This window comes from Symphalangus syndactylus, chromosome 17 (genome assembly GCF_028878055.3).
Source record: "Symphalangus syndactylus isolate Jambi chromosome 17, NHGRI_mSymSyn1-v2.1_pri, whole genome shotgun sequence".
NCBI classification, from domain to species: Eukaryota; Metazoa; Chordata; class Mammalia; order Primates; family Hylobatidae; genus Symphalangus; species Symphalangus syndactylus.
In genome coordinates, this window is record NC_072439.2 from 62,317,244 (window position 1) to 62,330,830 (window position 13,587).

General features: G+C 34.2%; 1 protein-coding gene across 5 annotated transcripts in view; it reads right to left on the bottom strand.

Annotated features, from left to right (window-relative positions):
- The window catches only part of IFT80 (intraflagellar transport 80), a 154,167-nt gene that overhangs the window by 40,147 nt on the left and 100,433 nt on the right, over nt 1-13,587 (bottom strand). For all 5 annotated transcript variants that reach the window (XM_063620374.1, XM_063620375.1, XM_063620373.1 and 2 more), the window contains 2 exons: nt 11,173-11,247; nt 8,149-8,312 (listed from right to left, as the gene is read on the bottom strand). In XM_063620374.1, the coding sequence (XP_063476444.1) occupies nt 8,149-8,312; nt 11,173-11,247 (239 nt within the window). The remainder of the gene's footprint in view (nt 1-8,148; nt 8,313-11,172; nt 11,248-13,587) is intronic.

Sequence of the window (13,587 nt, forward strand, 5' to 3'; positions counted from 1 at the left end):
GGATGCTGGTATGGCAAAACACTTTTTTCTTTCTTCCTTGTATCACCTTCTCCTACCTGACGCCACGGTCCCAAGACCAGGGCTACCACTACAAATGCCAGAAGCAGACATGGTTCCCAAGAAAGAAACCGTAACTATACTTTTAAGCCTTAATGTCAAAATTCCTAAGGACCTGATAGGATGGGTTGTGCCTTCACTCCATCTGGAGAATTTGGGTTTAATAGTGAATGCAGCTTTATTGGCTGGTAGTGGAAATAGCCTGTTTGCTCTATACAAATGGATAGGAGAAATAATAGCTGAGAGTAAAGAAATGAATAAATGGGTTATGCAGTAAGTAAAATATTACATTAATGCTTCAAAAGAGGCTCAGAGCAAAGGAATGGTATTGTTTCTTAGCTTAATTATAGCTGATACATGAAAAGATGAAGCCATATATTGCTGAGACCTCTCCTGCTTGGAACTTGACAAACTTGAATGGAATCCTATAAACCTCAGAGGCCTAAACTTGAAGACAACTTGGTCACAGAACATGATGATGGACTGCACTAATTATTAATGACTAGTAGAACTCTAGTAATGCGCTAGTGTCTTCTGACTCTTATTTTATAATATGGTATAACACTGGAATTGTTGGTAAGAGTATAATACTGACAGTGATGATCAAATGTACTGGGAATGGAATTAAAAGCCTCCTTTCTCTACCCAATATTGATTCCTCCAAACATTAGGCATATTCATGCTGGTCCTATTGACAGGAATGATCCTTTTGCCATAAGGGATCCATGGTCATAGGCCAGGGGGTGGTCTGTAGTTTAATAAATAATTTGTCTGGTCTTTGTCCTGGCCTCCTGGCAGGTAGCTTCAAAAATGCTTGGAATTTTCTGAGTGATAGAAGTGCCTTTGTTATCCTAATAAGGTGACTCTGGTGAGCCCCTAGATAGCTTTAGGATAGTGGCTGGTCACCAGAAAGACCAATCTCATGTTCAGAGGGTTGAGTACTTTCAGCCCTCCACCCCACTAGCAACCTCTTGAGAAGGGAGCTGGAAACTGAGTGCAATCACATGGCCAATGACTTAAATAATCATGCCTAATTAATCATGTAATCAAACCCCAAAAGTATTCTCTAGACACCAAAGCTCAAAGCTCAGTGGAGCTTCCTTGTGGAATACATTGATGTGCCAGGAAGGTGATGTACCCTGATTCCATGAAGGCACAGAAGCTCCAGGCCTCATCCAAGGCCTGCCCTTTTTAATAAAATTGTAATCATAAATATGGTGCTTTCCTGAGTTCTGACTCATTCTAACAAATTATTGAACTTAAGGGGCTGATGGGGTCCCCAAATTTTTAGCCAGCTGGTCAGAAATGCAAGTGCCCTTGGGAACCCCCACCCCCACAAAACTAGCGCTGGCATCTGAAGCGAGGTCAGTCTTGGCAGGCCTTTGTCCCTAACTTTTTTTTTCTTTTTTGGAGACAGGGTCCTGTTCTGATGCCCAGGCTGTGGTGCAGTGGTGTGATCTCAGCTCACTGCAACCTCTGCCTCAAGAGGGCTCAAGCTATCTTCCCACCTCAGCCTCCCAAGTAGCTGGGAGTACAGGGGTGCACCACTACGCCTGCCTAAGTTTTGTATTTTTTGTAGAAATATGGTTTCACCATGTTGCACAGGCTGGTCTCAAACTCCTGAGCTCAAGTGATCCACCCATCTTGGCCTCCCAAAATGCTGGGGTTGCAGGCATGAGCCACCATGTCCAGCCAACTTTTGGCATCGCACTAACTCTGAGTAATCAGTGTCTGAATTGAATTGCAGTATATTCAGTTGGAGTAGAGAAAGATTAATTACTAACAAGTGAGATTCTCCATAAGTCATCAATACGGTGTTACAAATTTGTGGCCTTATTGTAAAATATTCAGCTCAAAGTTCCAGAATATCAGAGAACTACGGAGAAGTCTTGAAGAACCTATATTTGTCACAAACACTTGCGTTGGGAGCTAAGCTAAGCTCCCAGTCTGAGAATTTCCTTAAACTCTTGAGGGAGGCTTTCAGAACTATCCTCTCCATATCTCCAGTAAGCCCCCTAATTTTTAGAGTTAGTGGAGGAAAAAGCATACACGCAAATAAGGTGCAGTCTGTAAAATAATTGTTTAAAATAGATGATTATTTTACCATCACTTCTAAAGTGTTTTTCTTTTTAAGGGCTGCTTAGCAATGATTTATCTAACTGATAGTTGGGGAGATCAGCTCCTGTAATAAAACAGGGCAGATATTTCAAGATTAAATATTTTCCAAAGATAATCAAGAGTTGATTTTAAGACAGACAGAATATATGTTTGGGTCAACAGGTAAATGAAAAGATGCTCAATGTCATTAATCATCAAGGAAATGCAAATCAAACCATAATGAGATACCACCTCAAACCTGTTAAGGCTATTGCTTTAAGAAGACAACATGTTGGTGAGGATGTGAAGAAACTGGAACACTTGCCCACTTCTAGTGAGAAAGCAAAATAGTACAGCCACTGTGAAAAACATTATGAAGGTTCCTCAAAAAATTAGAATAGGCTGGGCATGGTGGCTCATGCCTGTAATCCCAGCACTTTGGGAAGCTGAAGTGGGAGGATCGCTTAAACTCAGGAGTTTGAGACCAGCCCGGGCAACATAGTGAGCCTTGTCTCTACTAAAAATACAAAAATTAACTGGGCATGGAGGTGCCTGCCTGCCTGTAGCCCCAGATACTTGGAGGCTGAGGCAGGAGGATCACTTGAGCCCACGATGTTGAGGCTGCAGTGGAGCACCAGTGCACTCTAGCCTGGGCAAAAGAGTGAGATCCCATCTCAAAAAAAAAAAAAAAAATTGAAAATATAATTACCCAGCAATCCCACATCTGAGTGCTTATCTGAAAGAACTGAAATCAGGATCTTGAAGAGATATTTGTATTCCCATGTTCATTGCAGCACTGGTCACAATAACCAAGATGTAGAAACAACCTAAATATCCGTTGACAGATGAACAAATAAAGAAAATGTGGTGTATATGTACAATGGATTATTATTAGTCTTCGAAGAAAAAAGGAATACCTGCAATATGTAACAACATGGATGAACCTGACGGACATTATGCTAACTGAAAAGCTAGTCACAGAAGAACAAATACTGCGTGATTCCACCTATATGAGGTATACTAAAATAGTCAAATTTATTGGAACAAAAAGCAGATCCGGTTGCCAGAGGCAGCAGGGAGGGGGAAATGGGGAGTTGCTAATCAAGGGCATAAAATTTCAGTAATGCAAGATGAGTAAGTTCCAGGTATCTGCTGTCTAACATTGTACCTATATTGTATTGTATTCTGTTAACAATATTGAACTGTACCCTGAAAAATCTGTTAAAAAGGTAGATCTCATGTTAACTATTTCTATCACAATCAAATAAAAATAAATTTCAATCCTAAAAAAAACTGCCTGAAAGCCACTAAATAGATATGAAGTATTCATTAAAATCATGTAAGTATTTTTAAATTTCACCATATAAAAATAAACTTTTGGTAACTTTTGATGTAACAGCTCAATTTCCCTCAGATTTATCTCCAAACTTACTATAATAGTTCTGGTCCTCACCACATACATTCTAATTTCAGCCAAAGGAGTGTCTATTGCTCATACTTCTCCATCCCTACCACATTCTTTACCTGTATATTGTTATTCTATCTGCCTGGCTTTCTCCGAGATATTATTCTATCAACAATCCCCACTTTCTCCTGCACCTTTATACTCTGGTTCATTCTCAGCATATAAACAACTCTGTTATCATCCTCACTAAAAAAAAAAAAAAAAAAAAAAAAAAAAAAAAAAAATCACTATTACAATTCTTTGCCTTTTTTTAACCCTAAACTTTGTGGAACAACAGTTATTCCAGTTTTTACAACTCCTACCCATTCTTCAACCTATGACAATTTGCTGTTCAACCTTACTACGCTGATAGAAAGCCTTTTCCTGGGTCACCAATGACCCATATGTTGCCAAATCAAAGACTATTTTTAGTCCTCACTCTAAGACTCTATTTTCAGTCTTGACCTCCCAGCAGCACTGACGCTTCTGACTATCCTCTCTGTCTTGAAACTCTTATGTGGGCTACACGTAACATTGTTTCCTCCCAGTTCTCTTCTATTTTGGATCATTCCTCATTCTTCTTTGCTAGCTCCTCCTTATCTGACAACCCTTGATCTTAAGGTTTTGTTCTTTGCTGTCTTTTTACTATAAATACTTTCCCCAGTATCATTTAATTATACAGCATCAATCACTATTTAAATAATGATAATTCATAGTTCTCTATTTCCAGCCTCAAACTTTCCCTGATGTTGTGAAGTAGGTAAAGTTGTAAAAATTGCAGGAGATATTCTATTGAAGAAGCCTGGCACAAACGCTGCCTCTGCCCCTTTCTCTGTTTCACCAAGGCTTCTCTTAGTCTCAATCATAACAGTGGTATTGGTAGCTGCTGTTTACTCTTTTGAAAAGATTGTTGGGAAAAAAAAAACCAAGAAATTATTTTGATGATTCTCTTTAAGTAATTCTCAAATTACTCCAGCCCAAGATTAATAAATACAGTAATTTTATATGACAGCATATGAATATGATTACAAGAAATTAAAAGATAGAAATGGCGTAAGACAGAAGTGGCACTGAGTACTCAGCAAAAAAAATTGGACAACATATATAGATTACAAAAATGCTACAATGTGTATAACATGAAATTTAATTCCAGAGGATCGCACTTAATACATTATTAGCTTTTAGTAAATCATAGGATGTTAAGTTGGAGGTCACCACTATATTCACCAAGAAAAATCATGTTGTAACATTTAGTTATCTTCTAAGGCTGCCAATTATGAAAAATAAAAAAAGAAAAATACTATAATAGAATTTTTAATTAAGTAGGAAAACAAAAACGTAAAATTTTTGTCTTTCATTTAAAAATGCTTTGGGTTTAGCTAAATCCTATTATTTTCATAGCTATGCAAACTAATAAACTTTTTAAACAATAGCAGCCTTCCATCCTTTTTCTGACTATATATATAAAAAGCTGGGGATATGTGGATGAACTCATCTACTTTTTCCACAACTGTAAGTGCATCTGATCTATGGGAGGCTGGTCCTGTTTTTCAGTGTTAACATGTAATAGAAACTGGCAGAATGAACAACTAAGGAGCTGTGAGTTGAAATAGTTGCTTCGAAACATGAGTAACTACTCCCCAACTTCTAGACATTTGTTTCAAATAATCACCACACTAATATCATAGCATATCTGTGCAAAGTGAATAGGGAGAAGAAGGAAAGTGAATAGGGAGAAGAAGGAAGGCAAAAACAGCAGCTCTAGTACTTAATCAATCACCAAAAGGGGTACTCAAACCCACCCAAGATCTAGTTATGGAGCACCTATTATAATACAGAGTACTACACTTAACACAAAAATAAAGAAGCTCCCAAATTAGGAAGGAACCAGTGATATCAGCTACAGATAGCACCCTTCTAAGAGTTAAATACATCGGGTACTTCAATTGTGTTTCCTATTGTTAGCATTTACCTCTATTTAGCCATCAATAAATGCTAATTTTTTTTAAAAAGGAACATACAAAATATTTTCCCACTTATTTTATGTTCTACAATAATTTTATTTTAGTCTTTTGAGTTTATATTTACAGCAAAACAAAGTTACATAATTATCTTGTTTAACAATAAAAACTTACATAAGTAAAACAGATAATTTATTGGCATATAAATTCATATTTCTGTAAATGTTAATAATTCTTTCTAGCTTTACAATTATCAATGGATTAAAGAATAATGAAATATGTTCCAGATGTGAATTAACTACAGAAAATTTCAGAATAGGGTATATTCAGTTGGGAACACACATACTGCCATGCCTTGCTCAATGATGGCGATATATTCTGAGAAACGTGCTGTTAGGCAATTTATCATTGTGTGGACATCATGGAGTGTGCTTATACAAACCTAGACAATATAACTTACCATACACTTAGGCTATATGATATAGCCTATTGCTACTAGGCTACAAACCTACACAGCAAGTTACTGTACTGAATATTATGGACAATTGTAACACAATGGTATTTGTGTAACTAACCACATCTAAACATAGAAAAAGGTAATGCACTATGACATTACAATGGCTATGACATTACTTGGTGATAAGAATTTTTTAGCTCCATTATAATCTTATGGTATATGCAGTCTGTTGTTGACTGAAATGTTGTTATGCAGGGAATGACTGTACTTTATTAAAGCTTTTATCTAAAATATGTGGTGTTGAATAAGGAAAGCATAGACCACTCATAGTGATCACAGGGACTTTCAATCTTAAGTTTATTGAAAACAAAAATCTGGCTTCCAAATTACTATTATTTTTACAATTTATAGTTATCTTAATTCTGTCTGCCATCTGGATACTATATTATTCCATTCTCTTTTCCTCTTTTTTAGCCAAAAAGGAAGTCCTTTAAAAAAAATTACCAAAAGTCTTCTCTCAGAGAAGGCCTAAATGAAGAGATAGAAAAGCTCTATTTAGGAGAGTTATATTTCCTGCCAGTATAAGAGGTGCTATTATCTGAAGTACTGAAAATTAAAAATTAGGACAGTTTCTAGTTCATGAATTAGGTCTTCCATGGTGTGAACTAACAAAATTAACATTCAAGTCAGATTTTTTGGTAACAGTAATGTACAGTGTTTCATAATATATATTAACAGAGAGAAATAATTATTTAATATTTAACATTTTTCACTAGGTTTTTGGGATCACTCACTCTTAACTTTCCTCTTACCTCACTGGCTCCTCTTCCTTTTATTCATCCCTAATTACTGATGTGCTGTGTTTGGTCCTCTTCTTTGTGTACACTTACTTCCCAGGTGATTTCATTCAGTGTTATGACTTTAAGCACTAGCAGTATACCAATGACCACCAAATTTATATCTCTAGTCCCAACCTCTCTCCCGAGCCTTGGACTTGTTTATCCTATTGTTCACTCTCATCCCTGCTTGGCTGTCTAAGAAAGATTTAAACACACCAGGACCAAAATCAACTCTTGGTTTGCAGACCGACACCCTCCAAATGACGTCCTTCTCTGTCTTCCATCTCATTTACTCAGGATAAAAACCTATGATAATATGCTTGCCTTCTCTCTTTCCTCCATGCCCACATCTTCACCATGGCCAAGTCTTTACATGATCTGGTTCCTGCCTATCTCCATGTTGTCCTCTCCTCCCACTCTCTACCTAGCTCATTTTGACCCAGTCACATTGCCTTCTAGCAGTTCCTTTAACATGCCAGTTACTCCCACCTCAGAATCCTTGCACTTGATTGTCTGTCATTCCCCTGCCCCATCTTCACAATGCATTATTCTCTCACCCTGCACTAGTTTTCTTCATAGCATGTATCATTATCTGACAATTTATATTTATTAAATTTTAATTTTAATTTGCTAATTTTGTTCACCATTGTATCCTGAACTTCTAGACTAGTAGTTGCCACATAGTAAGCACTCAATAATACTTGCTGGATGAGTGAATCTGTGATACACATATGCCCTAATAAAATGGTTTCATTGTACTATGTAACCCAAAACACCTGACATACTTATATTTATTTATAATTACTAATGTGGCCTAGATTTTTAAACAGAAAATTTAAGTTATTCATACCTTTCTTTCAATTAACTTAAAATATGAATTTAAAAATGTAAACGAATTAAATAGTTCAATGAAGTGCAATATTTACTACGTTACCAAATGAAGAAAAAGGGAATATTTAAAAAGATAAAAAACTTAAGCATTAATATACATTTTTAGGACCACAACATTAAGTTCAAACTCTCTAGCAACAGCTACTGAATATATAAAGATTTTTTTCCTGATTACTGATCTTTGATGTTGTGACAATATCTGTTTGTTCTATTAACTGGATATAGTATGACAACTTTAGCTGTTTAATTAACTCATGTTTTGAAAACAAATTAGAAAGCTCATAATTCTTTTTCTGTAAAGTTGATGTATTGGTAGATAAGAAAATGTAAGTTAATTTGTGAAAATTTTATAGTGTTAACAAATTTCATATTTGACAGGAAAAATTAAAAAAATATACTTACTTTTTTCATCAGCTTTGTCTCTTATTGCTATGGTATCATTACTCAAAGATACAGTCTGTGCATTCAGAATATCTGTTCTCATTCCAGGAAATTTTGGAGATGAAATAAAGCGCCCTTCATATGAATGTAAATAGATACTACTACCATCTACAAGAAGAAAATGTCTAAAAAATAAAGAATAGAAATAGATTCTCAAATAAGAGTATACTTTATTTTCGTTTTTATATTACAGAATAGTTTAACCTTGGGAAAAAAATCTAAATCTTACAATTAATATAAATGTGTAGATATATAAGGAATAAAACATTTCAAACACTGAAAGCCAGCATTGGTTGTTTTGGTTTGTTTTCTGGGTTTTTGTTTTATGATGAAGTAGGAGAAGAAAAATGAAAATGTCCATAATCACCACCCTATACACTAATATTCTGACTTCTTTTACATTATACCAACAATTCATTTCCTTTCCTAAAGAATATTCTATACAAAGGCAATCAAAAAAATCGTATAATTTACAATAGTCATTTTAATGCCAGGTGCTATTTGTTTCATGAAAAAGTCTTAATATATATTTTATAACTAAAGATTATGCTAAAAATAATTAAAGATTAAATAGTCGTTAAAGTCTAAAGCAGTGAAAATGACTTAAAAAATTAACATTAGGGCAGGCATTTATTAAAATAAGGCAGCTGTGACTTTAAAATCATATGGTGACTATCAGTATGTATTCATATCTAAAAACTCCTATTTTTTTGCCACAGGGTCAGATTCATTTGCTATGCTGACAACCATATTTAAGGCACAGGGCTCTCTGCAGTTAATTTTTTATTAACTCAAAACATAAATATTTTATGGCTGTTATATTTTTCCTTTGAAAATTTACAAATATTGTACAAAATAAATCAAGCAATACAGAGAAAACAAAAGATCTCTAGAGATCCTGCCTCCATAGAGATAACTACGGCAAAGTATGAACTTCCAGAACTTTACTAACTCACTCATTTCCTGATATACATTTGTTTCAAATTATTCACTGTTTTAAAGAATGTCTACAGTGTATATACATCTCCATATGTCTGCCCTACTTATTTCCTTAGTACAGCTTCTAGAAGTGAAATTACTGGATTAAAGAGCATACATTTAAAATTTTTAAATATATCTTGTTTTACTGGCCTTTGAAAAGTTGTATTGATTTACACACATACTATGGCTATATTGGTGTGCCTGTTTCCTTAATGCTGAAGACATTATTACTTTTCAAAATCTTATGTTTAATGTTTTAAATATCCTTGATTCAGAACTGGTTCTTGATTTAGGAATTGCTAAATGTTCTTTTTTTGCTATGGAAACAAAAAGGAAATAAATGCCAAAACCAATGAAAAATTAGTATCTAATGAACACCAACCACATACACTTCAATAAAATTAATACTTGAGGGTTAGTAGGTAGTTTATTTAATTGAAGGGTTTGGCCCTTACATACTAGTGTATGGTCATACGTATTGGTTTATGGAAACAATATTTGCTAAACTTGACAAAGTGACATATATTAGTATATATTCCTTTGTCTCAGTCTAAATGCATTTTCTTTTCCAATAAGACATTATAGCTTTTAACCTACTTGTGAGTAAACACCCTGTTTGAAGGGGCAAACATCTCTACATACATAAATAAGACCAATGATAGGCAGTAACTAAATTTTTTAGCTATTTATGCCATTAATATATGTCTTTATTAACAGTATATTCAATAAATACCTTTATAAATAATGTATAAATGAATTTATTTGGAACTGTTAGAGTAAAAAGCATTTCAGAAACATGGTTTTTTAGATAGCTGATATCTTACCTTTTAAATGACAAAAATGACTTATTTTTTAAAATTTATGATATAACTAAATAATTGATATATTTCAATTTCATTAAATAGATAACATAAAATTTGATATAACATTTTCTTGGTCACTCAAGGTCATCAATACGGTGATCACATTTTTCACTAACTAACTGGTAACTTTGATACTCATAAGAATCTGTTGGTGCACAGAATCATTGTACTACTCAGCTACACAGTTCCGTGCTTTTAGTTTTCTCCATGTTCCCTTGCCAGGCAGCTACTTTCCTTCTTGTCATTGTGCCAGCCTCTAACAGCCCACCAGTACCATTCTTCTTCTGGTTTTCTATTTATAAAAAGCTGTGGGCTAGAAAACCTGATAATAAACACTAATAAGAGTTGCCTACATGATGAGGAATGAGGAATAAAGCACATGGTTTTGGTGCAAATGTTTTATGGGTAGATATTTTAGGTAATTGTCGATTATATTTTCATAATTTTTAACAAGTGTTATTGGGTTGTAGCTGTCTAAGTCTTCCTCTGATTCAGTAGGCTATCACTGTACTCAAGAGACTAACTGACAGTTTTCAAGGAAAAGTGTAGGTTCTTGAGTAATAGCTATTCCTAATTTACTCCAGTTAATTGCCTGGCATTTCTTAGCCCTGTATACACTGAATGTCTTAGTAGAGAAAACTAGTTTTCAAACTTCAGGTCACAGCCCAGTAGGCCCATGAAACCAAAGAGTTTCAACCAATATTTAAAATAAAGCAGAAAAGAACAGAATAGAAAATAGGGGGACTATGAGGTAAAAACTCTTTAATAGTTATTTACCTGTGTTGGTCTCATTCTCTCATGTCATTACTGTGATGTTTACTTGTAATGAGTTTATTCTCATCACTTAAAATAAATAGCTTTAAAATTTGTTTTAATTTCTAATATCGTAAATGCTGATATATTTAACCCACATATAACTCTCAATAATTTTCTAAGAATGTTAAGAAATTCAGAGGCTAAAATGTTTCAGAATCACTGATTTAAATAACTTATTTATTCTATTCTTTTTATTCTAAAATGTAAAATAGAAACAGATTAGTTCTAAATGACTAGTATACCATTCTTTTAATTGGATGTTTTTATTAAAGAGTGCTTTAATGCTATTTATTTTAACCCCAGGTCCAATAGTTAAACATATTACCTTTCTGCCTGCAGAATTAAACTAACAGTTCCTTCTCTGAGATCAAATATAATTGGTGTGTTCCAGTTCTTCGTGCTAAAAGACAAGTAAAATGGATATTTATTAACATTTAAAATACCAAATACTTTTAAATAAGTAGATTGGTATTCATTTTAAATAAAGTTACTTCACTTTCATAGCAATTATATACATACTTTTATTACAGCACTTGGTGCATTGTTCTGAAATTATTCACTTATATGTCTGTATCCCCAACTAAAAAGCAGAGACTCTGTATTCCCAGCAATTAGCACATAATAGGAATCCAATAAATGTTTACTGTAGGTATTACAACATGTGAACTGAGGAATTCTAAGTTTGAGTTCTGCCATTTATTGGCTCTGTGAGTTTGGGCAAGTCATCCAATGATTCTCATTTTAAAAACAGTAGCAGCATGGCATAATGAAGAGATGATAGCTTTTTGTTAGACATATCTGGATGAGAAATATGGTTTCACCACCTGTCAGCCACTTGATTTTTTCTTTTTTTTTTTTTTTTTTTGAGATGGAGTCTCGCTCTGTCGCCCACGCTGGAGTGCAGTGGCACAATTTCAGCTCACTGCAAGCTCCGCCTCCTAGGTTCACGCCATTCTCCTGCCTCAGCCTCCTGAGTAGCTGGGATTACAGGTGCCCGCCACCATGCCCGGCTAATTTTTTGTATTTTTAGTAGAGGCGGGGTTTCACCGTGTTAGCCAGGATGGTCTAGATCTCCTGACCTCATGATCTGCCCGCCTCCGCCTCCCAAAGTGCTGGGATTACAGGCATGAGCCACCGCGCTGGCCCACTTGATCTTAACAAGCTTAACCTGCTAAGCGTTAGCTTCCTTATTTGTAAAATGGGGATAATGATGACTTACATTGTGTCTGGCAAAAGACCTGTTATAAAGCAGGTACCAGAAAAACAGAAACTGTAATAATAGTAATATGATGAACATGATTATTTTTCCTGCAGGCCTCCCAGTGTTATTGTTGGGTTGAAACGAAAAGATTTCTGTGAAGCATTCTGCAAACCCTAAAATACTATATAAATGTAAGCCATGAACATGCTTATTGAATAAATGGATTAATAAATGAACAAACAAATCATTTTGTTTTTATAGGGTAACATGAATCAAAGATTGGGGTGGGTAAAGAGAACATTTACAAACAGAAAAACCCATCCTTAAATAATAAAAATCATTCCACAGTTTAAAATAAGTTTTATTACTTCTATATATTCTGAATTTCTCTCAGTGATTTTCATAATGCCAATTCTCTACCTCAGATTAAATCTCATGTTCAAATCCAGAAAATGAAGGAGGGAAGGGGAAGGAAGCAGTGAGTAAGCAAACTGGTAGGCAACTAATCTGGGCTAATGCAAAGAATCTGATAATCATTTCAGTAAGTAAATACATGGACAAAGCAAAATAACAAATAAATTACTGCTAATAATTAGTGATTACTAATTACTGATTTAGTAATTATTAATTAATCTGGGGTTCACAGATATGATAAAGATATATGCTTTTGTACTTTAGAAAAAATATCACAAAATACTTTATTAATTAACCTTCATTCTTTGTCAAGAGAGTTGGTAAGGAAAGTAGTGATTATGTGAGGGTTTAATATCCCCTTAGAAAATATCTGAGATTTCTGACAACTGAGAGATATAAAAATGCCATGGAAACATAAACTCCCTAAGCTATAAATGCCGAATAGAACAATAATATTTTCAATATAATTATCTGAAAAATCAAATGAAAATTTAATGTAGAATGCTTATATATTGTTTTCTTTTTCTGGAACTTCTTTTCATATAAACCAGTAAATTACTTGCATGTCTGTTTTTAAAATTATATTTTTATTACTAAAAAAGAGCCAACAGTTATTAAGAACTTGTTTTCAAATCCCTGCTTTCCTTTAGTAACAAAGTCAATAATCTGATGTAAGGTAAGTTATCTAATCATTCTCTATGTCCTTTAGCTTCAGCTTTCAAATGAGAACAATAATAAACATGAAAGTGTAACAGTTGCTCAATAAATGATAGTCATTATTATCTAAAATGCTAGTAGGTTTTTAAAACTTTATGAAACACGTTTTGGTGGTGATTCATTCCCACTACTGCATCCTTGCATTTCATTACCACTGCTGCATCCTGGTATTAATATTTTGTACCTTAATAAATGTCTTGACAATCAAAAAGTGGAGGCAAGGTTCAATCACAAAAGAAGAAAAGCAGTTTTACATTTGCCACACATTAACTTGTAAGGGAAAAGTAGAGTGACCAAAAAAATTAACAGCTGCTAAACTTTGGGTATTTTTATTTTTATATTTATTTATTTATTTATTTATTTATTTATTTTGAGATGGAGTCTTGCTCTTTCTCCCAGGCCAGAGTG